This window comes from Dysidea avara, chromosome 15 (genome assembly GCF_963678975.1).
Source record: "Dysidea avara chromosome 15, odDysAvar1.4, whole genome shotgun sequence".
NCBI classification, from domain to species: Eukaryota; Metazoa; Porifera; class Demospongiae; order Dictyoceratida; family Dysideidae; genus Dysidea; species Dysidea avara.
The window spans coordinates 5,072,801-5,100,575 of record NC_089286.1 but is presented as its reverse complement, the minus strand read 5'-3'; the positions used below and the strand labels follow the sequence as shown (position 1 = coordinate 5,100,575).

Sequence of the window (27,775 nt, the reverse complement as noted above, 5' to 3'; positions counted from 1 at the left end):
TATATTTAAAATACTATATTTTCATTTGTTGGTACTAACTCAAAGTTAAAATTTTATACCAAAAACTTCACGTGTGCATCTTATAAAGTGTACATTGTTATAAACTGTTATTAGGTGTTGTTACTTGATACTTTCTAACATCTTGTAGGTGGTGTTTGTTAAGACTATCATTTATCCAATCCGATGTCACGATATGGATACCGGCATTTGGGGTGGGTACCTGTATTAATGTAATCATAGATTATGTAATACATTAATGGTTGTTATGGTAACCACACCTTGTCAACATCAGACATGTTACTAAGGACAACATGAGTGACCTCATTACTCACTGAACTACTAACATCACCATTGTATGTGAGGGAATGAGTTAAAGAGATAACACTCCTACTAGCTTGTAAACTCCTAATTTTCCTTACATTTATAGCATCTAAGATACCCAATCTATACACATGTACCAATCACAAAGGATATGCAACAACATATCTGGCCAGTCTTCTCTGCTCAGCCTCATTAAACCCATACAAGTGCACAACACAGCTAGTAAAAATGTCTGGTAGAGGTTGAGACACTTCCATATTAGGATCATGTGATCTCATAACTGTAGGAAGTAACATGTGGATCACATGATCATGAGCCCCACCCACCTGAAGGTCTATCAGTAGATTTAGCAGTTGTCCTGTGTCTTGCAAAATAATAGCTAATTGTCATTTAAGAAAATCAACACGATGTGTATGACTTATTAGTATTTCAGAATGTCATACAACACATCATTGCTTCCACGCATACACGCACGCACGCACGCACGCACACACACACATAGCACATGCACACACAACACACACTTTACAGTGTGACTTGTAATCCTTTGGGACAAAAGTTTATTATCTTATTAATCAGATGGCAGGTTACTTTGCACACACAAAGTTGGCTGGCCATAGTTCAGACAGATAACCTTATTACAGTGACCTTATTACAGTGACCTTATTAGTAGGTGGCAAGGTCAGTTTGTACACAACACGTTATCAAGTTGGACAGTACATGACCAGAGTGAAGGATACATGTAGGTTGGTATTCTTCTCATGATGAGATGTTTCCTAATCAGTCGTTCAGTTCCATACCAGTTGAAGTGTACAGTGGAGTGACCAATACGAGGAAGGTGGACACTGGCTGGAGTGGGGACAACACATGCAATAACAATGTAACATTATGTAATGAAGTGGTTGACTGGCCAGTATCCAAACATTAAATACAAAAAAAATTTGTGACATGCAAGACATTTTCAAGGGATTAAACTATGGGTTACTTGGAAAGAACTAGGAACTGCTAGGAACTTACTTACATTATAGAAAAGTGAGGAACATACACTATGCGACAACTCAACAGTAGTAGGGCACTTACTGCATACCCTCTCAAGGATATGCAGTTTTTTCTCGTTTCATGGTGGCACAAGAATACGCAGAGTTGCTGGGCAAGAAGACACAAAAACACTTGAGATAAAATAAGCGCGAATTTAATTACCACGGCTAGCCACTATTCGTAAAAATAAAGTTTTCGTGGTATACAATATTGCGCCACCTCTTCAATAAGTCTCATATTTGTGGTCAAGTAGACACCAAACACACAACATAACAAAGGCGATGTCCAATTGTCCATACCTTTCATCTTCTTGGCCTCCACAGCTACTCTTCTCAGTCCATCACTCAGAGCAGTCAATTTGATCCCTGATAACCTCCCATCCTTGTCTCGGGACTGAGCCACTATCAGTACCAACTGTAACATGTACACAAGAATATGAGAACTTATAAAGGTCTACTATATAATTATATTGTGTATATAAACTGGCATACAGCTGCAGTACCAATATTACATTGAAACAGTAAAGCATAGTTCATATGTATTTGTAGAGGAAAATACTTGCAAATTTATGTTTGCACTAAAACAATCTAATTGATGCTCACCATGTCTCTTCCTTGTTCCCTGCTCTGTAGGTCATCGATAGGAATAAGGTGGGCATCTCCTAGAGTAAGGTCCTTCATTTTTCCAGCTTGTTCATAACACATCTGGGGCTGTGTGGAGCGAGCAGAGAGTGCATCAAATAATCCTCCTTTACCCCATCGTCCTGAATCATCTAGAAGTGTTATTGTAGAGTGTGGCCTGGTTGTGTTAAGTTCAGCACACACTACTGGTTATGCAACCGCCAAATTTAATTCCCTATTAAATCTTCTGCTTATACGCTATATGCTTTTGCAAGGTACAGTTGCATGTGATCTCAATAGAGTGATTAATGGTTTCATTTTGTAAGCTATTTACTGTAATTCTTGCATTTATCATAGCACACAGATAATCAATATTGTTTTCTATTTTATTTCAAGTAGCTATTCAGGCTGTCCTTCGTGTTATGGCATATAAGCAATCAAAAACCATGGAGAAATCCAAGGGAAGAACAGTGAACCTATGAGACAAAGATCTAGCCAACATTGAAAGATACACTAGCCACTGATCATGGTTCCATAGCTGCAGCCAGACATTTCTCTCTACCAGATGTTTCGTACACATGCTCCTGCAAGGCATTCTCCTACCAGATAGCTACTGTGTACTGTGGTATTCTATGATACTTGAAGCCATCACTTGAGCTGCCATAACTATCAATTAGACATTCTGAAATTCTCAAATACAGTCCATGCATGATCAACGTGAAGCCGTCAAATAGATATATTGTTCAATTCGTCAAATATTTTTCCAGTTGAGTTTTCTGCTTTTTTCAGTAGGTGACATCTACCCATCCCAGACAGCAACTCTCTCCCTATCAACCCCCACACACAACACTCACCCACACAATGAACAATGATGACATCACTAGCTCCAGTATTCTGGGGGTGTGTCACATCACCCATGACATAATTAATTTCCTCTGACCACGCCTCCTGTCCATCCTCATCACCATCTGACAACACGTCCTCCTCCTCACTGTCGCTATTGACAACCACATTCAAACTAGTGTAGCCATTCCTCTTCCAGTACTCCAACCTGAATAGGCAAAAACATACAGTATGATACTAAACAAACTGGCATCCTAATACACTGTTCAAAAACCATTACATATGTGAATACTACCTTTAAAGAGCACTTGTACACAGAGTGGGCTTACCTCTACAAACCAACATACTCTAATAGCTAGTAGTCTTGCCAGCCAGCCTGTTATTTGGTAGGGACCAAATCACAAAAGAAAGTAAATAGCTAGAGTAATCAGATACTGTATTTTGAAATCAAAATTTTATAAATTTCAGTAGGAAAAGCTGATTTTTTTTGTGGTGCAAGTCCCCCACACCAGACAGCATGCTTCACATGTTGAGTACACAAGTTGTGTACATTATGTTAAGCAGTTACAACTCCCTCACTTAAAATTTTTGTTCCTTGGAACTAACTACAATGGAACACTTGAAATGTCCTAATTTTATGGGCTCATGTGGGACCATGGATAAGTGTCCTGATGATCAAGATGTCCTTAGAGGTACCACTGTCCTAAAAGGGACCACTCACAGTGGCTAGCCACTTCACCTTCTTTGTTTCCTTTCTTCCATTTTCTGTCGTTCCTCCTCCTCCAACAATCTCAATTTCTTCAGACGATTCTCTTCTCTCTGAAAATGTACACCATCTCATCAATATAGTAATGTACAGCACGTGTGTGTCTGTGTGTCTTCTCTTGCGTGTGTGCGTGCAGCTGCTGTTTGGGTGGTGGTTGCCACAGATTCTGACTGCACAAGGAGCCAAGCTCCGTTGGAGAGACAAGGTGAGGTAGGACCTGAAGAGGTTCAATATTGCTGAGGCTGATTGGCACTATCTTGCCCAAGATGAGAGATGTGTGCTAAGAAGGGCTGCAGAGTACTGCACTTTCTGCAGTTTACTTGTGAAATTTGCTATCATGAATTTTGAAGGACAGTACATCACCAGACACAAGTGTCAAACAACACATCCACGAGGTTCTATCCAGTAACAATGGGAGTGCCATTAGGGCTAGCTTCTTCTGGAAGTTAGACCGTACCAAACTAGCAGCTGTCACATCTAAACTAAAGATTACAAGTATTGTAACAAACCCCTCTAATTCAAAGATGCATCATCCAGTGGATTCAATGGCCACTTCAATGGTATGTGTGTGCATGTATTACAGGCATTAGTCTATTATGCTGGAATATCTAATACTGTTTATTTTACACAAGTTTACCTTCTTCCTTCGTTGTTCCAACTCTTCAGGTGTTAGTTGTTTTCTCTTACGAGCAGCAGGTAATGCTACCAGACTGGCCGATACTGGGATCACATGATGCCTGCTACGTAGGACCTTCTCCTCTGGTGTAGTATCTGTCACCACCAGTTGTGCTGTCATGGCAACAGGACACAAATATATCCACATTAAAGATACAAACACTTCCATATTAAGGACACAAACACTTCCATATTAAGGACACAAACACCTCCATATTAAGGAAACAAACACCTCCATATTAAGGAAACAAACACCTCCATAGTAAGGAAACAAACACCTCCATATTAAGAACACAAACACTTCCATATTAAGGACACAAACACCTCCATATTAAGGAAACAAACACCTCCATATTAAGAACACAAACACTTCCATATTAAGGACACAAACACTTCCATATTAAGGACACAAACACCTCCATATTAAGGACACAAATAAGGAGTAGTTAAGGACCAACAACACCAATAAGAAGCTTACCAGCTAACAACTCATCAAAACTCTTCTTGTCTTTGTCACTACACAACTTGGAGTAATCCTCTCCCTCGTATATGTACATGTTTTCTGCTGTAGTGTGATCTGATTGGCTATAAGTGACATCATTATGATGTTACCTTCTGGGGGCGTGTCTGACGATGGTGTTGCCATGGTAGCAGGGGTGGTGGTCGTTACCCAGCGACCACCACAAGTTGGTCCAAGTATACTAGTAATGTACATCATGATGATGTAATATTACATCACAGTATCTACCTTTCCATGTCCAGTTGTTCACTAGCAGAACTACAAGAAAAAGAAGTGGAGCTTAAATCTTCCTCACAGACTATCAACACACCTGTCTGTTGACTCCAGTAAATTATTCAGTCCAAACTTGAGGATTTCTTGTAATTCTTTCTCTGATCCTAACCCACCAGCACCTGACCCCACTGTGCCATGAGAGAACTGTAACCATAGTAACAATTGAGTTGTATGGCTTGTCAATCAACTCACCTGACCTTCGGCTATTACAGCACTGGTAAGTCTCATTTTAGAGCTGGCTCTATTTAGAATAATCTCCTCCACACTGTGTTGGTTGACTAACCGTATGACTTTGACTGGTCTGTGTAAAATAATAGCAATACAATAACCATAGAAGTGCACCGATATACAGTATGATAGTACTATATAGTAGGGACCACAAAGGTTTGGGCGTGGCACATGAAAAAACATCACCCAAAACCAGCCTCACTTTTCCCTGACAATCATGAGGCAGTATTGGTTAAGTAAAATTAGGTCTTCAGATTGACCTGAAACACTTTCAACAAGTTGCTATGAAATTTTTAAAAATTTTATCAAACAGAATTTTCTACTGACTGACTGACTGACTGACTGACTGACTGACTGACTGACTGACTGACTGACTGACTGACTGACTGACTGACTGAGTAACTGATGCCTTCAGACAAGTGTAACCTGATAACGGCTAAGGCTAAGGCTAAGGCTACAGGCTTGATTTTTTCACTGTCCGATGTTGCTTTAGCTGGACACATGCCTTTTGGCAATACAGGTGTGGCGACTCTCCTCAGACTTTGTGAATTACCTTCCCTTTGGGTTTTACAGGCGTTTAACAACTGAAAAACAATGGTGCAGGCCTCGTACACTACCAGGAATAGCCTATGCCTTCGAGTTGAAAGGGGGTGTATCCCTACGTATGCGAACAAAAACGAAGAGCAGCTTTGAGGCTTTGTCAAGAGTATTTACATGATATATGTTAAACTATAAAAAGATACTTCTGTGCATAACATGTTGTTAAAAGTGGTTTGTTTAACAAGCACTTCCTTAATAGTGCATAGCAACATAATTGAAGAATTACAAAAATTTCATAAATTACAAATCCAAGAACTACAATAAATTAATTATGTATTATTGCACAACCACTAACCTATTGATTAAAATAATCAAACGGTACAGTAGCACTGTTTAAGCATAGTACTAGTCCATATAATATATAAAACAGCGGATTAGAAAATTTCCCAATACATTTTGTATTGGGCATTTCGGGGCCATGTAATATATGGCATAATAACCTGTGACATGTGATAGTTACCTCATTCACTGACCACAGTCGCAAGGCTAGAGGCCAAACAAAGCAGCGCACAGCCGCCATTTTATGCCAAAATAACAAACTCACCAGCAGGATGTGCCTTTTGGGGTTCCGACAAGTGTAGGCCCTCTGCGCCTTGTCTTTTATTTTATCTTCAATCAGGCTACTTGTCTTCTTCTTCATCCAACGAAACCATATCAAGGCATTAATTTTCCGTATCAACATTTTCTTTCAGCAACATACTATATATAGACACCACAGAATTATTTCAGAGTTGGATTTCAGAAGTGCCCAAGTTCAGTCCTGGCGCTACCATAAGACTAGATATGTGCAAGTTTGCGATTGGGATCTCGTTCACGATAAGTTCGTGACCACGCCCATCAATTAAAGATCTAGGTAGACTAATAGCAATAGAGTACAGAGACCACACCTCTTAACAATCAAGTTATTTACTTAACAGTAAACAATGATCTCACCCCTTAGTGGTCTGGCTAGCTGCAACCTCTGGCTGACTTGAGATATACTCTAATACAACAGTCATGTATGATATTCTAATAGAACAGTCACAAGTTACACTGTAGCTAGCTGCGTTACAACAAAAAAACAAACTAGTATTTTTAATGAAGTAGGGATCTATGCAACAAAAAGTGGTAAAACAAGAGATGAATGATGGTATTACAGCATAGCTCGGTGGAAAAATCCCTACTTTGGCACATTTTGCATAGATCCTACTTCATTTTTAAATTTACAATTTTTAAAATACTAGTAAAATAGTAATACATAGTTGGTTAATTCCAGATGATTGCCTGGTTTTTAGAAGTAGCACAACATCAACTGTTTTTCTTTTTACAAAAACCTTTTTGGCAACCACCTTTTTGTGCTTTATTATCATAATATTTCAACATATATTGTGGTGCCCATACTGAAAACCGTTATGCTCAGATGTAACCAACACTAAAGAATACTGGTATCAGAATTAGTAATTTTGAAGCTAATTATTTCAGTAATCAGTATATTAGTAAAATCCCATATCGGTGCACCTCTACATAACCACACCATTGAGTGACAATGGAACATTCAGCTGTGGGTGATATGCCACATGTCCATATTGACCAACAGATGAGATGAGTATTGTTACTGACAACCTCACATCAACCACAGAAGTGGTTCATAATAGGGATCTTGTAAACCCTAATAGAGCAGTCATGTAAGAAGGCTTATATCAACTTAGCTAGACAAATGGTGTTCTCTATAAGAAAGACCTGGGTGAAATTTGGGGACATTTAAAATTGCAAATTTTACTATCTGGATAGTGAAATTCAGTGATGTCTGTTTCTCCATCATGTAGAGACATCAAATATTTTGTGCGCAACGTACGCTTGTGGTGATAATGCATGTATCATACAGTATGATAGTACTGTATAGTAGGGACATCGAAGGTGTGGGCGTGGCCAGTGATATAATATAACCCAAAAACCTGCCTCGATTTTTCCTCACAACATGACAGTATTGGTTGGGTAAAATCAAGCCCAAAAGTGTCTTCAAATTGATCCAAAACGTTCCTATCAAATTGCTACAGAATTTTATTTTTAAATTTATTCAACAAAATTTTCTACTGCCTGCCTGCCTGACGCCTTCAGTCAAGCGTAGTGGAAAACTGGCTGCAGCTACAGCCCTAATTCTTTCGCAGAAATGCTTCTAGTTCGCTTAAGAAAAAACCTTTGGTATATTGATAAACATACAATACTTGCACTATTGTCTTACCTTTTATCCTTCTTTACCATGGCCATCAGTCAAGGTTCTACCGCTGAGTGTTAACAGACTAAAGTAGGGCTTCCATCGACTGGTGTATATTGCATCAAACTATTCGTATACACATGGTCGTTGCACCAAACTATTTGAACACACGTGGCTCGCTGGTTTTCAAGTTGGTGGTTGATATCGATCAGTAAGAGCAACTTGCAGCGAACTAGCAACGTGTAACTCATTTAGTAACAATGTTAAAACTGAGTTGGGCCATCCAGGTCCCACTTTACAGATTATCCGGGTCTGACCCCACGTGCTAAATTAATTAGTGTAACGATGTGGACGTGTAGTAACATGTCATAGCGTAGCCCTGCTTCTTTCGTGAGCCACGCCCACTTATGTAAATTACTGTCTGTAGACATACACTATACCCATAAATTTTCGTGGTATGTATATTTCACGTAGGGCTGTACCAATTCCACTTTTTACCAATACTTCAAATACCAATACTTCAAATACCAAGTACTCAGCTGGGAAATATCTGCAAGCACAAGTACCAATACCAAGTACCTTAAGGTGGCGCTAAAGTAATAACGCGCATTCTTGACAACAATCTGCTGTGTCTCAACATGGTCTCAATTTAAGACATATTGAAAGCTAGTACTTAATTTTGCATACAAATAAACTATGCATACAGGAATCTATCATTCGTAGAGAGTATAAAGCGTAGAACTGCTCTCAAACCAAGAAATCGGTGGTACTTAGTGGACCACAGAAGACGCGTTATCTCTCAATAACCTCAAGTTTTAGCTCCAATACTTCACATGATGAAAGCATACTATTACAAGAATCATCCTACGTATCAATAAGTGGAAGCGATTTACAAGTCGAAATATATGGCGTTTAAAAGCAGATGATAGCCTTGTTTCACCGTTCGCACCAAGCGAAGAAGCCATAGAATGGACATATGATATACTGATACGTAGAATTATTCAGACACTATTGCTTACCATTCATACGAGGTTTCATGGCTGTTCAACCCGTGTCTACAGAGAAAAGATAATGTTTGTAACAGGCTGTAAGGCGAGTCGAAACAAATAATAATTATTAGTAGCGCTTGTTTTCACATTGTCAAGGTTGTCAATTTGTTGTAAAGGTGAGTTACATTCTACCTGAAATGTGTAACAGCAGCTGCTTGTTGTTTTTGCTAACAACTCACCTGTTATTGGTGGCTGTTTTTACGCTTGGTAAGTTTATTATGGTTCTGCGCCAATTAGCCGATATGTTACGTCATATGTATTTGCTATGGCTTCTTGTGCGCGTCATTGCTTTATTGCCACCTTAAAGTAGCTACTTCATAGTGCACACATTTATTATATAGTGCATTTCATGGTATTCTTGTACACGTTTTCAGTATGGTTCATGTTTATAATGAAGTAGCCAATCAAGATTCACAAAGAAAGAAGTCACTGAAATGCAAACCAGTGGATATTCCAGTATTCTTCTGGAGAAGTGTAGATAATTTCATAATGGTACTTACAAAAACACAAAATATTATAATACTGAAACAGTCACTTCTACCTGATTGCTCTATTAGAGTTATTGACTGTTCTATTAGAGTATATCGATCTTTTTCTCAGTAAAGCGTTTTTACACGTAGGTTTCAGCATAGATCAGTAATTTTGCTGGTAGTTAGCTATTAGTGTTATACTTGATGCTTTTAGGCATCCGCTGTGCTAGTAAAGTAAGCAAGTAAACAAACATTATTTTATTCTCTAAGCATGTGATAAGAATCAGTATCTGCAACAATATAATGGCCAATTCCGATACTCCATGAAAACAGCAGTATCAGCCCGATATCGATACTAGAATCGGTGCAGCCCTAATTCCACGGTTTTGTCCTTAGTCATGATTTTCACGTTTTAAATTTCACGGATGCCGCTTAGCCCAGAATTTTCGTGTTTAAATTTCACAGATCGTTGTTGCTCGATTTGAAATTTTTGTTCTGAACCACACAGCTTCAAAGGGTCTGCATTGATATATTTACTTCAATCATTGTACAGATTACTAAAGCATGTCTGAACCAAGTAGCACAGTAGCGGAAATCTCTGTACAAGGCATGCAGTAGGCCAGCTTTGTTCATAAGCCACGCCTACTTTAAAATCAGGAAAGTGTGATACGTTTGTAAGCATATGTGGAGTTCACATATGCCTACAACACTATCACACACCGGGGGCCACACTGATTTATTAGTGTATTAGTAAGGTGAGTAGGACTTACACGTGATAAAAAATTTCACGGTAGCTTTACTGACCATGAAAACTGTGAAAATTACGCACCGCAAAAATTTCTGGGTATACGGTATGGTAGCCATGCCAGTCTTAGTAGGGTAAAAAATAGTGGTTTCGTGACCAACCTCTGGCTAACAAAGTTTGATGGTTTAATATTGTACTTTAGGGTATTTTGAACAAAATGAGCTCCCACGCCGCTTTTTAAAATCCGGGGAAAGTTCAGTAGAGCCAAAAGTCCAAAATGGCTACTAGCTGACATGTGCAAAAATACAACAATGATAAAAAGTCAAATAAAGGTTCTTTTTAGACTAATTTGGGGTCAAGGAATCCATTTCTGATGTTAGTTTTGTGATTGGATGTTCTGTTAATGTAAAATGTTAACAATTTTGCTCAATAAGATGTAATGCATATAAATAGCGTGTTAAGTCTAATTCAAGGTTCATCCAATGACTCCAACTCATTTGATGATTCAGGTTCAGTATCAAAATCAGATTCAGATGCAGCTTCAGATTCAGCTCTGAATTGGCAGAGTCACAGCCATCCTGTTGCACTGATGGGACTGAAAGTGAAATTGGAAGGGCAGGTTTGTGTGGCACGCTGGTCTGCAACAGCCATTCACCAATTCCTAACCATGACCTATAGGAGAGGGATGTCTTCTCAGGTCATGGTGGCACTGAACATAGGCTAAAAAGTTGGAACATTTGATATGCTGCTCAAGATTGTCATCATCAGGAGGCAAACGCATTGAAGATTTTTTTCTTTAGTCTTTTCCACTTGGTTGCATGGGCTAGATTCAGAGAGGAATTTAGTGTGTCTCCGTACATGTAGCAGATAACAAAGGACTTTAGGTCATTCAAGACATCGTCACTCAGCAGAAGGTCTTCTCTATACACTTTGAGATGAGGCTATGGGCCTCGGTACGTTTTGACAATTTTTCATGGTACGTTTTGACAATTTTTCATGGTACGTTTTGACAATTTTTCATAGAGGGATATCTTGCTGTGCCCAGAAAAACAGCTGTTGGCATCACAGCCAGTCAAGACATGAAAAGGTATAAAAGATTTGGCAAAATCATCAGTACATAGACATGCTTCTGCAAAAAAAACAAAAAAACCTGCTTTTTAGAGGTATTATAATACCTGGAATGTCATGTGAAATGGCTGCAGCCTGAATGTACACATCTGTGTCTTCTGCATCAATTACTATGAGATTGTTATAGCCAGGTGATATCGATCTTAGAGCTGCATAAACAGATAGCATAATTGTGTCAGCCTCATCCTGACTAAAGCCCAGGCTTTCTTTGGTGTCACCAGTTGACAGACTCACACAGTCCTCACCCACTGAGTAGACTAGTTCCTGACTGATAGACTTAGACAGTTCTGAGAGCTGATGAGTTTTGATTAGAGCCTGGAGGCGTTTCTTATTGCCAGCAGTGCAGAGAATTGTCTTGAATTTGTAGGCCATGGGAAACAGATCAGCTGGCTTCGTATACACATTGGGTATGGAGCCTTGACCCTGAATGCACAATTCACGCTCATCATCTCTGGTGTACTCAGCATAACCATGGGGATCATTGATGCAGATGATGGTGGTAACACTGACATGCTGTGCCAGGATCACAGACACTATTTTGTTGGTGTAGTCACCCCAAGTGTATGGAGATCACTCTTGACCCATAGGTGATGCTAGGCACTACATCATGTCCACTAATTCTGTGTAGGAGTTGACATCAAATGGCTGTAATGCTAACTTCTGCAGAAGTTTACTCTTTTGAAAGTACCATTGGGATTAAACGGTGTTAGGTATTCTTCAGATATATTATGTTTCATGAGCTCAGGTAGAGACAGTAGACCACTGAAATCAACACGGATGCTAGTGTCCTGCTATCCATTTTTCCTCGTTTTATTTTTAGTGTCTTTTCAGAGACTTTTCTTGATGGAATCCCTGCAAAGGTGAGATGCAAATTATGTTTTATGCGATCATGGATGGATTTTTCTTTAGAATAGATGCGCTCATCCATAAAATTTTTATTGGCTGGGTCTCCCCATCTTGCTTGGCCTTCTTGAAGTCTAAAATGAGCTCAAGTGTAGCTGGAATAGCTAATTGTAAGGGTCTTAGAGCAGGTGGTGCTAGATCAAATGGAAAGCATGATGTTAGATCTTGTACAGCTTGCCCATCTCTGTGCATACGTGCTAAACAGCTAGCTAGTTGTTCATTCTGGTAGCTACCAAACTTAAATTTCTTGGTTATAAGACCATCCAATCACAAAAATAACATCAAAAATGGATTCCTTGACCCCAAATTAGCCTAAAAAGAACCTTTATTTGAATTTTTATCATAATTTTATTTTTGCACATGTCAGCTAGTAGCCATTTTAGACTTTTGGTTCTACTGAACTTTCCCCGGACTTTAAAAAGCGGCGTGGGAGCTCATTTTGTTTAAAATACCCTAAAGTACAATATTAAACCATCAAACTTTGTTAGCCAGAGGTTGGTCACAAAACCACAGTTTTTGACCCTACTATCTGTAGGCATGCACAAATCCATGTCCATTATTGTCTGCAGGCTTATGTAGAGCCACGCCCACTGATCAGTTGTTATTGTATCTAGTATAATAGTGCTGTGATTAACTCTTTTAAAATATTGTGACTGATTTTGTGAAAACTGAAAAGTAGTCTATTTAGTGGTCATGAGCTTGCAAAAAAACTTCACAAACAAGTATAAGAAAAAATTAGGAATTTTAAATTAGAGTATGCACAGTAGGGATATTCACTTCTATATGCACACACACACACACTACACACACAAACAAACAAACACACTACACACACACACACACACACACACACACACACACACACACAAACACACACTACACACACACACACACAAACAAACAAACACACAAACTACACACACACACACACAAACAAACAAACACACACACTACACACTACCTAGTTTGCCCCAGTCGGTGTGCCCTAGCAGCAGCCTGTAGATCATTCTGAGGGTTATAGTCAGAGTCCATGAACACCACTGTATCTGCTGTGGACAAGTTTAACCCTTGACCACCTGGAGAAGGAGGGAAGAGTACATCAATAACTATAAACAGTGAACACCAGTCAAAACACAATAACACATCCATGGTTAAGGTAAAAAATATATACTTGTAAATAATGACTTAGTGGTAGTACAACTAAGTGTCATTAAACTGACACAAGTGATAACAAGCTATTACATCACATGCGCTATGATTGGGCTGATAAATATAAATCTCTCTGGTGTACACACATAAACCACAGACTATTGTTATGAGGTAACAATTAGTGACCTCACCAGCCTTGGTACTGAGGAGGAAGATAAAAATATCCTCATCTTCAGTGAAATTCTTCACTGCTAGAAACCTCTCCTCTCCCCTAACTGATCCATCCAACCTCTCATAAGAATAACCTGTTGAATGAATAGTGTAAGTATGAACAGCATATATATGTGTAATTGAGTGAACATGCTACACACAAAAAAACAAAAGTATTTGGCACAGTTGGGAAATAGCTAGCATTCTGGATTACCCAGGCACAAGATCTGGCTGTCCCCATGCAAACTATTTAGCAAGAAATACAAGCCCATCTCTGTGGACTCTTTACTACACATTTACTTTTTAAAAACCTTTTTTTAAAGTGCATATATAGTTACTACGCTGCTGTTTGTGTAGCTTATTAGACTAACGTACTACTACACAAATAGTACAGAAGCTAAAACTAAACAAATGATGGAATAACTTAACATCCAGCCCCAATATCGTACTTCATTTTCACTCTTCTACTTGTACACACTGAGCATTTTAGCATATTTCATAACCAACATTTAAAAATTGAATAAACAAATGTTCCTCCTTAGTCCCACTTCCCGGCAGAATAGGATGGGAACCATAGGAATTAGCTTTTGTCTGTCTTTCATCAGTTTACCAATTACTTTACACGTCGAGCAGTTTCACCAAATTGCTGCACATGTTTTGACTCTCGAGTGCACAAATATAGTCAAAATATAGAATCACGTGATGCAGGGAATTGCATAGAAGTTTACTAAATTCACGGAGGAATTTTGGTAAATGTATACGCGATACCATTGTTGGAAAGTATTACAAAACACTCCCCAAAGAGATAGAATATGTATTTTTAGTTACAGAAGCACCTGGGCGAGCGCCACCATTACCAAGCTCGCTACCCAGGCACCAGCAATGATCGCCCGGGTCTGTGCCCGGGAGTCCCGGGTGTAGTTATGCCCCTGGTTTGGCTGTGTCTGTGAGGCACAACTACAGCTAACCAGAGAGTTCCAGTAAGTGTACCACTCATGTACTAGTAGCTAAATGAGATATAAATTGACATGGAGACAAACTAAACACGCACACACGCACGCACACACGCACGCACACACGCACGCACGCACACACGCACGCACACACGCACGCACACACACCTCGGTATCCAAGGTAATCTTGTATGATGTCAAGCATTCTTGTCATTTGGGAGAAGATCAACACTCGGTGATCACATGATCTCGCGTGTTCCAATAACTTGTCCAATGCCAGAAGTTTCCCTAGAGCATTAATACATTAGGACTATATCATTGTGGTTAAACAGTAAACACAAAAGGGACTGGTCGGGCCTGCATAAATATCTAGGATTGCCACAGAATTTCTTACTTTCCTTGCTCCTTTTTGTGTATTGAAGAATCAGTTTGATGTCTTAGTGTCCTAAATGTCTCGGCACTTGGGATGTGTTAGAATGTCTCAAGTTTCTTAGCTACAACCACCCATCCCTCAAATCCCATAAGGTGGATATTCAACAACCTAGAGTAATTACCTCTACCAAACCAAGAGTCCAGATTGGCTAAGAAGAAGAAGACACTATGACTAACTGTCTCAATCTGATCCCTAAACCACCAAGGAAAGATTTCATCAAGTTTATGGAAGACAGGTGTGTAATCACTATCGGGCCTCTTCAAACTACTAGTTGCTTCATGGGTGAAATGTCAAGTGTAATATACACACTTAAATAAAATATAAACAAAAAGGAGCACTTAAAAGACAAAGCACAAGTATAAGGGTTATAGTCTTGACTAAACAACATAGTTATTAGCAGCCATAGTGTGTTTTGAGAATAGTAGTTTATTGTATTGTATTGTATGTATTCTTTTTTTTTTTTTTTTGATGTTTATCAATCTACACGTATGAAGAAGGGAGGGTAAGTCATACAGACAAACAGTGACATGACCTAATGGACACTCACGTACATTACGTAAGTGTCTGGAATATAATTATGTAAGCATACGCTAGTGACCACAGTTCCAAGTTTCAGTTCTTACCACTAGATTCAACCAAGTGTTCTCCCAGTTCAAATGGTTCTGGTTCCACCCCTGAAATAAAGACACACGTGCCATTAATTACACCTCATCCATTCTTAAATAGAAAACACATGTTAAATCCCACACACTACACTACACACACACACACACACACACACACACACACACACACACACACACACACACACACACACACACACACACACACACGTACTACACTACACACTCACCATCAAACAGGTAGGGATGGTTACAACATTTCCTCAACTGCATCAACACATTCATCAAACTGGTACGAGAACCTGCCTCTCCAAACACACCTACAAACACCACACAGAACTTACAGTGCTGTACCCCCCCATATGTCAGCTCTACAATCACCACTACTAACAAGTTACACTACATACTCACTAGTGTCTCTCATTAAGATGGACTTGTAGAGCTTCTTCTGTAGAGAGGTCATTCCAGTGTACAATGTGACCTCTGACCTCTCAGGAAGATCAAGCAACACCTAATCAACAGGAACAACAAAGAGACATGATCAGCTCACTGAGCCTGATGTCATATACACACAGTATTGTTATCCATGCCAAACACATGTGACCATCGCAACAAAACCTGCACAGTTCAAATTCCTTTTTATTGTCTCACTAAAATATCCAAAAATAGCTACAAAATTTTCACGCTATACAGGAAATTGATATCCCTGCTCAAAATATTGTGCACATCATGCATGTTGTTTGTGGTTGCTATGATTACTGCTATATCCACTCTACTATGTGTAGTATTACTGACTACTGGGAGACCACCTAGAACAGTCATACACACACAGCAGCTTTTTTTTCTCACAACATCGGTTTTCATTGTGGGATTCTACATGTGCCTTACTGCATGACATGATGTTGCCTGATACACGTACCTAACAGCATGTGACATATATGTTTTTCACTAAAGTTACATGTAGCATGCACATCATTTGAAGCAGGAATTTCTTTGTTCTTCCTACTGTACGTGTCTAATTCCAAAACTTGCTCACCACAATAGACTTGGTAACCCATTCCTTGGACTCTAAAGATACCACTATATAAAATCTCGTAGGAAATAATTTTATACACAGCTGCCATCGCACATTTCGTTGATTCAGCACTACGAACTACCACATGACAGGATCCAGCTCTACTGTAATTTTCCTGCTCGTTGTCAAAATAAAACCTGCGCATACTCAAAAGGCGATTCAAAATGTCTACCGATGGTGCTGAAGGGCGAAGTTTCTGTATCAACCAAACAGCAAACATTACTGTTTCCCAACCAGTTCAAGGCCGTAACAATGTGAGACATTCTCATTCGGTTGTGACGCCTCTACGAACAGTGAATGGCACAGCAGTAGTACCTAGTTCAACTGTCTTTGTCAGTAATCGCCCCCAACCTCGCTCTGCATTAATTGATAAGTTAATTCTTAAAGCTACTTACAAAGAAGGAAAGTGTTTGTTTTAAGAAACATTGACTGCAAAGGTCAAGTGTTGTGATGATTTGAAAAATGTTATCAAAACACAGCTTGTATCAGACAACTTTGATGTGGGTGTGGAAAGTGGCGGTAAAGTAATAACTAATAAGCATGAGGACACAGGAAGATTTGTGGTCTAATGTTCAACAAGGGAAGAATTGTCAAGTATGGTGTGATGGTTTGAGGGGTAATGATTCTGTCAATAGTACTAAACAAGCTAAGAGGAAGACCCCAGATACAAGCTCCATAGTAAGAAGAAAAAGTCCAACCAAGAAGACAGGGATGAGAAGGTAGCTAACTTTGATTCTCAGTTAAAGCAAAAGCATGGAGACAAGTTTACGCCCATGCAGTGTAGGATACGGGCAGAGATACTATCACGTGGGATCCATGAAAGTTTAGACCAGCCTCATACTTGTTCAATGTTTAAGAGAGCAGGGAACAGTGACAGCAGTCGGCGAAAGCCAGACTCTTATTCAGAAGCTCTTACTAGTGTTGCAGTAGCTATTCAAACAATAGTACGCCAGTAAGTCAAGCTAAAACAAGTCCAGCTAAACACACTGAGTCTCGATCTAAGTGTTATAAGCAGTTAAACGAGCTAAGTAATTTGAAAGCTAATGGAATCATTACAGAAGACAAGTATACTGTTGAGAAAAGTGCAGTAATGGCTATTTTAAAGCAACTAAAATAAGCATGCTTCTGCCACACTGCACTGGTTTAAACTTGCATCATGTGATTTAGGTTTGAACGTGGTTTATTATGTAATCACTTATTACACATAACTATTATGTACTGTACATCTAAGTATTGTGTTCTAATAAAAGAGTCTTGACATTATGTATATCCACTGTGTTGTATATATCTGCAACAGTCTTCTCTTGTCACCCTTTCAAATGACATTGCAGTAATGCTGTTGGCATTGTGGAAGTTTGAAAAACTTGAACACCTCCTCCAGTGGCATCAAGTCTGGTGAGTATGGTGGTAAGAATATAACTTTGGCATGAGCTGTGTGTTCAGTTTGGTGAACAACATCATCAACATGGTGTATAGAGGCATTGTCCATGATTACAACAGACAGGGAGTTATTTCCATCGAACGGCTTGAGATGGGTAATAGTGTTTCAGTAACAAAATAGCTGAACCTTTCACCATTAACTGTTCCTGCCATGATGTGAACATCCATTACACCTCCCAAACTCATTATACCAATTGCAGAATACCTTGTACCACGAACAAGAATTCTGTGGAATGCCCCTAACTGAATAACTGTACTTCCTTTGACAATTACATCCAGTCTCATCAATCCACACGAACATACTGGGATCATAGATTGATATTTCTGCACCACGAACTTTGCTCTGCACTGATCAGAGCGTTGTAGAGCTATGTGTTGTATTTTCTGTCGAGTACATCCCATACAATGGAGGCTTTTGCATATTGTTGATGCATGAAGCCACACCCCACTCTTCTGCCATAGTTCTTGTTGAATTTCGCACAAATATATCCCAGGATTCTCTAGAATTATTTGCAACAGAGCCATTTCCTCTTGATCTCCAACTAAGCATGCAGGTCCAGTGCGATGGGGTGAAGGAATTACGTCACCACTAGTATAAAACAAGTTGACATAACTATAAACAGTTCGAACAGATACGTTCAAACTCTGGGCTATATGGTCAGGAGAAACACCAGTAATTGATAGCCACACTATTCTCCAATGTAAATCGACTGAATAAGACAGAGGCATCCTCACACAGAAGAGCTATATTGTATTGGTAGCCTCGTAGCTACATAGCTGGTTCGAAGTTAAACTTGCGCATGCGCAAAAACGTGTGGCTCTTTGTGACAACGAACCGGAAAAACACAGTAACAATGGCTAGTTTACCTGGAGAATTACCATGTGTATCAGGACAATGGTTACCGGTAAGAGATGAAATGCTGGCTTGCCAATATGAGACAGGCAATGTATACAATCCCTTTGCAGTCAAGGTTGTAAAAACTGGAGCTATCGTAGGGTACGTTCCGAGAAAGATTAGCTCTACATCATCTCTATTTTAGGAGTAATCACTTGTAAGATAAACCCTAAGAAACGATACTCACGAGATCTAGAGCAAGACAGCCTTGAAATTCCTTGTCTATTATTGTTTTAGGGTGAATGTGAGCTACTGGCTAAAGTTCGAATGGCTAAAGTTCGAAAGCTTTTGTCACTTAGCGAGAAGAACATATTGGTTAAGAAGCCAAGTGAAATTCAGGTTCATGATGATGTTCAAAACAAGATCAAACAACAGCCAAAGGAAAAAGCAGACTCCACACTGCCAAAGAGTAAAGGTGGAGGACACTGATGAGAAGCAGATTAACAGTTTTCCAAGAAGTTTGGGATTTGAAGTTCCTCCTCCTCCTCTTCTTCCTGCTGCTGCTGCTGCTGCTGCTGCTGCTGCTGCTGCTGCTGCTGCTGCTGCTGCTGCTGCTGCTGCTGCTGCTGCTGCTGCTGCTGCTGCTGCTGCTGCTGCTGCTGCTGCTGCTGCTGCTGCTGCTGCTGCTGCTGCTGCTGCTGCTGCTGCTGCTGCTGCTGCTGCTGCTGCTGCTGCTGCTGCTGCTGCTGCTGCTGCTGCTGCTGCTGCTGCTGCTGCTGCTGCTGCTGCTGCTGCTGCTGCTGCTGCTGCTGCTGCTGCTGCTGCTGCTGCTGCTGCTGCTGCTGCTGCTGCTGCTGCTGCTGCTGCTGCTGCTGCTGCTGCTGCTGCTGCTGCTGCTGCTGCTGCTGCTGCTGCTGCTGCTGCTGCTGCTGCCGGACATTAGAAAGCCACCTCCCCCCTCAATTGTGGACAGCTTCCTCTGCCACTGACTGCTGAACATGTTACTTTGCTGCGTAAGACTAACTGACAATCAATACATTAGTGACTTTGTATATTAAACAGTTATTTAGCAAATAATGTGTAGAGTAAGTTTTAAAGTGTTGCTGTGTTGTAACACACACATGCAAGTACGCATACACACACACAAACACACACACACGCACGCACACCTCTGACTTCACTCGACGTAACAGAAATGGTTGCAGTAACTGATGCAGTCCACCAGTGACCTCATCATCCTCTGTAATAACAATACCACCTAACACTGTGTACCTGTACCTGTATGTCCATACATTATATGTACAAAGAACTTTGTGTGGGAAGATCAAAAATAGTTCTATAGTTGCCATATAAAACAGTTTACATGCCCACAGTTCTATATCAGGTAGCTACTAGTAGCAATGACGCAACTTGTGGCAAAATAGAACTGTAAGACTGTGAAGGGTGGATGAGACACTAAATGATCAAAAGATGTTCTTTGACTATAAATCTATTAGAGATGACAGATTTCTAGACCACTGCTTTAGTTTCTAATTGCTTCACAAGTGTTGTTGAGACAGCCTCTACATCAGTTAAAGCATCATCTTGCTTGTATGTACTGTATGAGAAATATCAGACAAATATAGTACTCTGCTTTGCCTATGTTATATATGGGTCATTCCACACCAAATCAACAAAAAAAAAACCGGACCCCTTTCGATTTTCATGAAATTTGGCACAAACATGGACCCTATCAAGAAACTTTCTCACACCAAAATTTAGCTCATTTCATTGGTCTCCCTTTAAGTTATGACCACTCAAAGTTTCCGCTGAAAATTTTATTTTGCTTACACATCTTCAATAAAATGGCCATAACTTTGCTAGTGATTGATGTAGAAATTTCTAGTCTAGCTTTTTGAAATCTTTATTAAATTCTCTTTTCAGGTGATATATAATATTTTATAATTGCTCAAAGGAAAAGGTCAAACCACAAAAATGTAGCTTTTTCCTTTGATCTTCATTTTCAAAAATATATATTCTTTAATTAAATTTATTTTTGGTTTACATGTTGCTCTAATACCTATTATTCATCACTGTGAGTTTAAAGTTGGGACTAATAGTAGATCATGAGTTATAAGTGTTAATGTGTAGCCTTGTAATCACTACTGTTTGTATGGTATTTTTACAGTGTAATTTCTAATACCAATTGCAAGTAGCCTTATATTGGTATGTTAAATATCATTTATGCATTACAATAGTATTGACAAGGGCTCACTACAGTGAAACCATATTAACAAAGCCACTTTTAAAGCTAAGAAAGTTGGAAGGCTGCCTAATAAAGGAATCACTGGTTATGTTTTTGCTGTAAGTTCAGTGTCCTATAAAATAGAGGTGGCCACTATAACAAGGTGGTCTTATTATAGAGGTAGCTATATTCATAAGGGATTTACTGTACAACTAATGATATTCCAATCTATTTTTTCAATTTTACTTACTGTATCATAGTAATATTCAGCCACAGATTATGATGATAGTTTCCAATCTTATATGTGTGTATAATGGATGTAAACGACAGTTATTCATACATATGTACATGTAAAGTGGAATTGAAATGCCATGTCTTAGTGATATCCAAAGCTTCTTGGTCTTAATACCTAGATAGCTGCTTCATATAGTTGCACTAGAGTAGAAATATCCTATTTAAGTTGGCTCTTATAAAAAGGTGGCCTTTAAGGTAGCCGCTAAGGTATGTTACACTGTATATCACTTTTGAATCATACTTTGAAAGAGCAAGCCTACTACTGACCACTTAAAGGCCAACTTTATATGTTTGTACCTATAAACAATGCCTTTGCTGGAAAAATGTACACTTTTAAAACCACTTACTCGTCAGAAATTTGATGGAATAGAGTGGAAAGTTACCACCTGTATAGAAAGGCCACCACTTCATATAGGCCAATTTTAAATTGTTGCTATACACTTATGCAACTGTATTAAGCAGCTACCTGCACATTAAGGCCCAGACATTTTGGCCCTAAGGTACCTGACTTTAACTCCATACATCAACTGTATCATGATAAAAATAGCAATGTAGCTCTTCTATAATTAGAATCATAGAAATGTTCCATAGAAATCACATTGTAGAAAGGTTCACTACAGCAATTGCACACTGATACATATCTATAGCTTTAAGTGAAATACATTAACAATCGATTAAAGAAAGGGTCAAGGCAATTAACTTCAAAGTTAAATCAGAGCATTATAGTGAAACTTGAAACTGAAAGTGGTGCATATTGCATGACAGTCTCTACAATCATTCACATGTAACTTTGATATGCAATGAAATCTGATGCATTGATATCAGTACACAATTGAATTTTGAAGGTACGTATAAGTTGAAAAGACTGCTAATACTGCATCAGTCATTCATTACTACTTTTTAGAAAATCTCTAGTAGATTACAATATTAAAACATTCATGCCTGTGTTAAGAACAAAGAATGCAGCTACATAACATCATGTTTTATTTGTAAGTGTTTCAAATTACAGTGGAACTTGTCTTAGTGGCCACCTGTAACGAAAGGCCACCTTTCTATTAAGGGCCAACATTAAATTGTTCTAGTAAGACATTTATACACATCAAACAATATAAATAGCCATCTGAATATTAAGGCCAAAAAAATTGGCCCTGACTGGCTTAGACAGTTTTCACTATAGCTACATTTGTGTATCAAAATACCTACTTGCATATCAACAATCAGCATTAAATGCTAACAGTAGCAGTAGCAGTTACTGTAGCTAGTGAAAATGTCATCAAGTTCAATATTTCACTACTGTATAATAGACTTGGCATCATAATCGGAAACAATATATACAAGCTTGATCAGGGTAAATTAATTGAATATATGTATTTAAGTATAAGCTTTTACTGGGTTTTCTTACAAAACATAAACAAATTAACATTACTTACAAAACAACAATGTATTAATGATTGTGACATAGTATTATTATATAAAGTTACTTGCAATTGGTATTGCATCTTTGCATACTTGAACCATACAAACAGCAGTGATTACAAGGCTACACATTAACACTTATAACTCATGATCTACTACTGGTCCCAACTTTAAATTCACAGTGATGAATGATAGGTATTAGAGCAACATGTAAACCAAAAATAAATGTAATTAAAGAATAAATAATTTTTTTAAATGAAGATCAAAGGAAAAAGCTACATTTTTGTGGTTTGACCTTTTCCTTTGAGCAATTATAAACTATTATATATCACCTGAAAGGGAATTTAATAAGGATTTCAAAAATCTAACCCAGAAGATTCTACGTGAATCACAAGCAAAGTTATGGCCATTTTATTGAAGACATGTAAGCTTCATAAAATTTTCAACAGAAACTTTGAGTGGTCATAACTTAAAGGGAGACCAATAAAATGAGCCAAATTTTGGTGTAAGAAAGTTTCTTGAAAAGGTCCATGTTTGTGCCAAATTTCACGAAAATCGAAAGGGGTCCGGATTTTTTTTTGTTGATTTGGTATGGAATGACCCATGTGTCTCTTGCCCACTCTTTTTTGCAAGCCATATTTCACGTATAGCACTCGAAGAGATGCTTTAACTTACACAGAGTATGTAAAAACATACGTACACATAAACACACATCACCCATGTCACACACACGCACGCATGCACGCACGCACACACACACACCTTGGAGATTAGAGAACACATCACAGAAACTATCCAATGAGGTGATGTTGAAGGTTGTTGGTACAACAAATGACAACAGGGAGTATAGCTGCAGATTCAACCAATGGTAGCACAGAAATTGAGGGAGTGGCTCACCTCATTAAGATTATTCTGCACTGGTGTACCAGTCAGTAACAGCTTAAACTGGACACTCAACTATTGGATGTTATGACATAATGTGATGTCCCAAAAACTAGCCTCACTTCTTCAATCCACCTTGGCAGGAGTGGCCAAAACAACAACAAATAGCGAAGAAATTAAGCCTGTACCCTAAACCATGTTTGGCTGGAGGCACCATTCCATTTCTCAAAAGAAAATTCCCAAAGAAAGTTGGAAGGATTCTGAAAGCATTTAATTCTGCCTAACCAATACTACTAAGATGTTGTGAAGGAAAAAAGAGGCTGGTTATTACAAGTAACTAACCCTGCACATCTCTTTACCTCAGGGTGTTAACAATGTCAAACAGTGTTCAAAGCTTCTTATAATACCAGGCTAACACTGATAAAGAAGTTGTGCTCACGTTTATGATATAATTATTATGTAAGAAACTAAGTGACCTTGTAGCTCAGAAGAGCAAGTTACAGTAACTGATATTACCTGCAGTAGTGAACAGTGTAGCACAGATGATGGATTCTTGAGACGATGAGCTTCATCTACTATCAGACACTGCCACTGGAACCTGCAGTACAACAATGATGGAGGTGTGGATTACAGTGGGTGTGGCTCACTTTTTCAGGAAGCTAATATCCCTGATCACCACCTGAGGCAATCACTTACATGATAACAAATAGTGTATGGATTAGCTCATCTTACATCATAGTGTGCTAACATCACATCAAAGGGATCAGCAGCTTCCTACAAGTTGTTTGAATAATGACAACATGAAACACATCAGTGATATTGAACTTGAGGTTTCAATGTCCTGCTAAAACATTTTCAGTACATTAACCAATTCTATCTTTTGTTAATACATATGAGTGATTCAGTAACTACAAAGATTTGTATGCTAGTGCTGCAAACATTTGAGACGGATGAAAAATTCATTTAAAAAGTGCAATTCACAAATTCTTAATCAGATAAAGCCACAGCCTTTCACAACAAAAATTCTACACAGTGACATACTGTATGATTATGCGACAATGAGATAGCTAGTCACACTTTTATCAGAAGTGTAGTACTCTATTTGTAAGTAACAACATGACAAGTTTTTATATGGTAACTCATGAGGCCAGGAATGTGGGTGGGGCATGACATGAAGTGTACACACCTCCTCTAGTATTGCTTGTCTCTTCTCCTCCCTCTCTTCCTTGCTACCTAACATGTTGATGACCTTTAGTGAAGGGGTGAACCTGTATATTGTGACAATCACGTGATAACCAGCCCCATATTATAGTACCATCACCTCAGCAGTTCCTCCTGCCAGTTGTTCATCACTGATAGTGGACACACTACAAGTATAGGACCAGTCAGCTTCCTGCCCTTCAACACGAACAGCATTAGTGATATTGACTGTAGTGTTTTACCCAGTCCCATTTCATCTCCAATAATACAACCACGAGATGGGCCATATCGTCGTGCTAGCCAGTTTAGACCCTCCAATTGATAATGTCGTAAAGTAACATTGTTCAGACCCCAATTCTCCAAGTTTGATTGTGTTATAGCGGCAGGAGCAGCTGGTAAACTGCGAAGGTATTTATCCTTCTTCGAAATAAAGCGCTCCATTACTTTATAGGTTTCTGTATTTACAAATATCTACAAAGCATGTGAAATATTCTGTACACGGAAACATAACAGCACATTCTTCGATTGTCAAGTTCACAAACAAGTACAGGGAGTCATTCAGTTGTTCTTGTCAGTAGCCCAGTGATAGGCACGGTACATCATGGCCACGGTAACAGCACCAATCGCACTCTTCACTTCGCCCGGACTAATGTAGACGGGTGGCTTGGGTTCTTGGCCTTGTGGTTGTGAGAAACGCTGCCTACAACATACAACACCTTAACAACACGTAGCGCACATTGCGTTTATACTCACCTTATGAAAATGGGACACTTGCAGTCGGCTTTCACTTGACCGTTACACATTGCAATCTCTTAATCCGAATCTTTCACAGAAAAGCTCTCGATGAAGTATTGAAATGGAGGAAGAAGAGGCTCCCAACACTGTAGGCCGCACTCAAACTATCCTCTAAACACAGAAGAAAAACTAATAAACAAGTAAACACGAAACACTACCCTCTGGCAGCACGCGACACACTAAGGATACTACTCCGTATATTACCGTGTTGAAGGTGCAGCAGAAGTACGGGCTCGAAATAACACGTTCACTCATGGCTAGGACAATGAAGATGCCGAGGAAGAGAAAGCCAAAGAAGGGGAAGAAAGGAAAGACCTCCAAAACAACAGAAACGGAGAAACAAGTTGAGTCTATGGACCCTCCACAGGTCACAAAAGGTACGCTGCATGTTGAGGCATGGCAGCTCACGTGGTAACGTTTTTTTACATATGGGGCTTGTGTTTTACCATGTCACTAGTCTCGTCCTCCAGATCTATTCTCCGGGGTGGGCGCTTATCGATTGGAGATTATAAGCGTCCCATGGTGGGGCTTCAGAGGAGGGCGGAAGCGATGCTCGAAAATATTACGTTAATTGCATACCTCTGTTTAGAATTTCACGTGAGCCTCAATAGTCGCAATACAAAACTAGCGAACGGTGGGGATCACTGGGGATCATTAGATATTTAGATTGTTCTTCGTGTAAGTATTACGATGATGTACTTTGTTTTGCAAAATCACTTAGTTTTCAGGGCAAAACTGATGAAATAATTTCACGCGTAATACGCTTGCACTAAACCAGGTATGTATATTCTTCAACAAGACAATGATGCCACACTTCGTTACACCATCCACACGATTTAGTTAATCGCAGAAAACGAGCATTTTGTATAATTCATTTTAACGGCGCTTAAACCGCTTCCACCCTCCTCTGGGCTTATAATCTCCAATCGATAAGCGCCCACCCCGGAGAATAGACGATATGCACACTTTATTACTCGAACGAAAAATGATCAATTTAGCGTAGACGGCACAAAACTCATGCGAGAAAAGTGTATGGCAAGCCAGATGGCCTGCCCTTAGCTCGAGTGGTGAGTTATTGCTCGAGCCGCATTTGCTTCCCATACTTTTGTATGGGACTTCCGCTTTTAAGTTATCGTTGAGTTTTGCGCCATCTACGCTAAATTGATCATTTTTCGTTCGAGTAATAAAGTGTGCATATCGTCTATTGGTCTGGAGGACGAGACTACCATGTCACATCGCTCTACTGATCAATGTATACTTAGAGTAAGTGTGGCTATGATTGTTGAGTAGATATAGTTGGCCTTGGGATATCGTCGGAATCACCAATTGTAAATCTACAAGACCTTCCCTGTGGTACCCTAATCGAGCCTTGACCCTAATGATGGAGGGAGGGGTTTGTATCTGAACACGTTATCTACCCATATAGAAGAGTCAGACACGGAGAAACCATCTGCTGAAGACAAGAAAGTTGATGAGGCAGTTACGGATAGTGCTGGTAGTGAAGGTACTGGAGAGAAGAGTGTTAAGAAGGACCTGTCATTACAACTAAAGAAAGTTACAGGGACTAAGAGGTTAAAGAAAGGGTCAAAACCAGTAGAAGATGTAGAAACATGACTTTTGTGATGTTTATTCTGATTTGTTCATTTTTTATCATCAATCATGTACAGCTTTAATCCATCTTGTTATTAATACATGACCAGTTGTTTCATCATACAAGTTGTAAGGATAGTTGCTCTATTAGAGTAGCTAGTATTGGAATCCAAATAATAACGACATTGGTACAATTTTACTAAGGGGTTTCAGTTGGGAGCCATAATTGTTAAATACATGTCCTACACAATTCTCCAGTCAAATTTTTGCTGCAGCATGATAT

General features: G+C 39.2%; 2 protein-coding genes across 3 annotated transcripts; one reads left to right on the top strand and one right to left on the bottom strand.

The window, feature by feature from the left end:
- LOC136245102 (chromodomain-helicase-DNA-binding protein 1-like) lies at positions 1-26,113 on the bottom strand. 2 transcript variants are annotated; one of them, XM_066036621.1, is made up of 30 exons: positions 25,861-26,113; positions 25,229-25,807; positions 25,094-25,175; positions 24,640-24,681; positions 24,555-24,586; positions 24,424-24,505; positions 23,923-23,982; positions 23,788-23,875; positions 20,261-20,331; positions 16,153-16,252; positions 15,972-16,061; positions 15,742-15,792; positions 14,854-14,973; positions 13,714-13,827; positions 13,335-13,449; positions 5,249-5,357; positions 5,094-5,200; positions 5,012-5,041; positions 4,876-4,964; positions 4,742-4,828; positions 4,226-4,377; positions 3,562-3,641; positions 2,834-3,030; positions 1,962-2,131; positions 1,659-1,773; positions 1,062-1,170; positions 648-700; positions 476-601; positions 279-358; positions 1-220 (listed from the first exon to the last, which is right to left on the bottom strand). In XM_066036621.1, exons 2-30 carry the CDS (start codon positions 25,546-25,548, stop codon positions 98-100), a joined length of 2,994 nt encoding a protein of 997 aa, XP_065892693.1. In that variant the 5' UTR covers positions 25,549-25,807; positions 25,861-26,113; the 3' UTR covers positions 1-97. The 2 variants fall into 2 exon arrangements, with proteins under 2 accessions (XP_065892693.1, XP_065892694.1); XM_066036622.1 differs by having other exon boundaries at positions 4,742-4,825.
- LOC136245110 (uncharacterized) lies at positions 26,068-27,598 on the top strand. The gene is made up of 2 exons (XM_066036632.1): positions 26,068-26,279; positions 27,329-27,598. Exons 1-2 carry the CDS (start codon positions 26,156-26,158, stop codon positions 27,514-27,516), a joined length of 312 nt encoding a protein of 103 aa, XP_065892704.1. The 5' UTR covers positions 26,068-26,155; the 3' UTR covers positions 27,517-27,598.
- Positions 27,599-27,775: the final 177 nt, after the last annotated feature.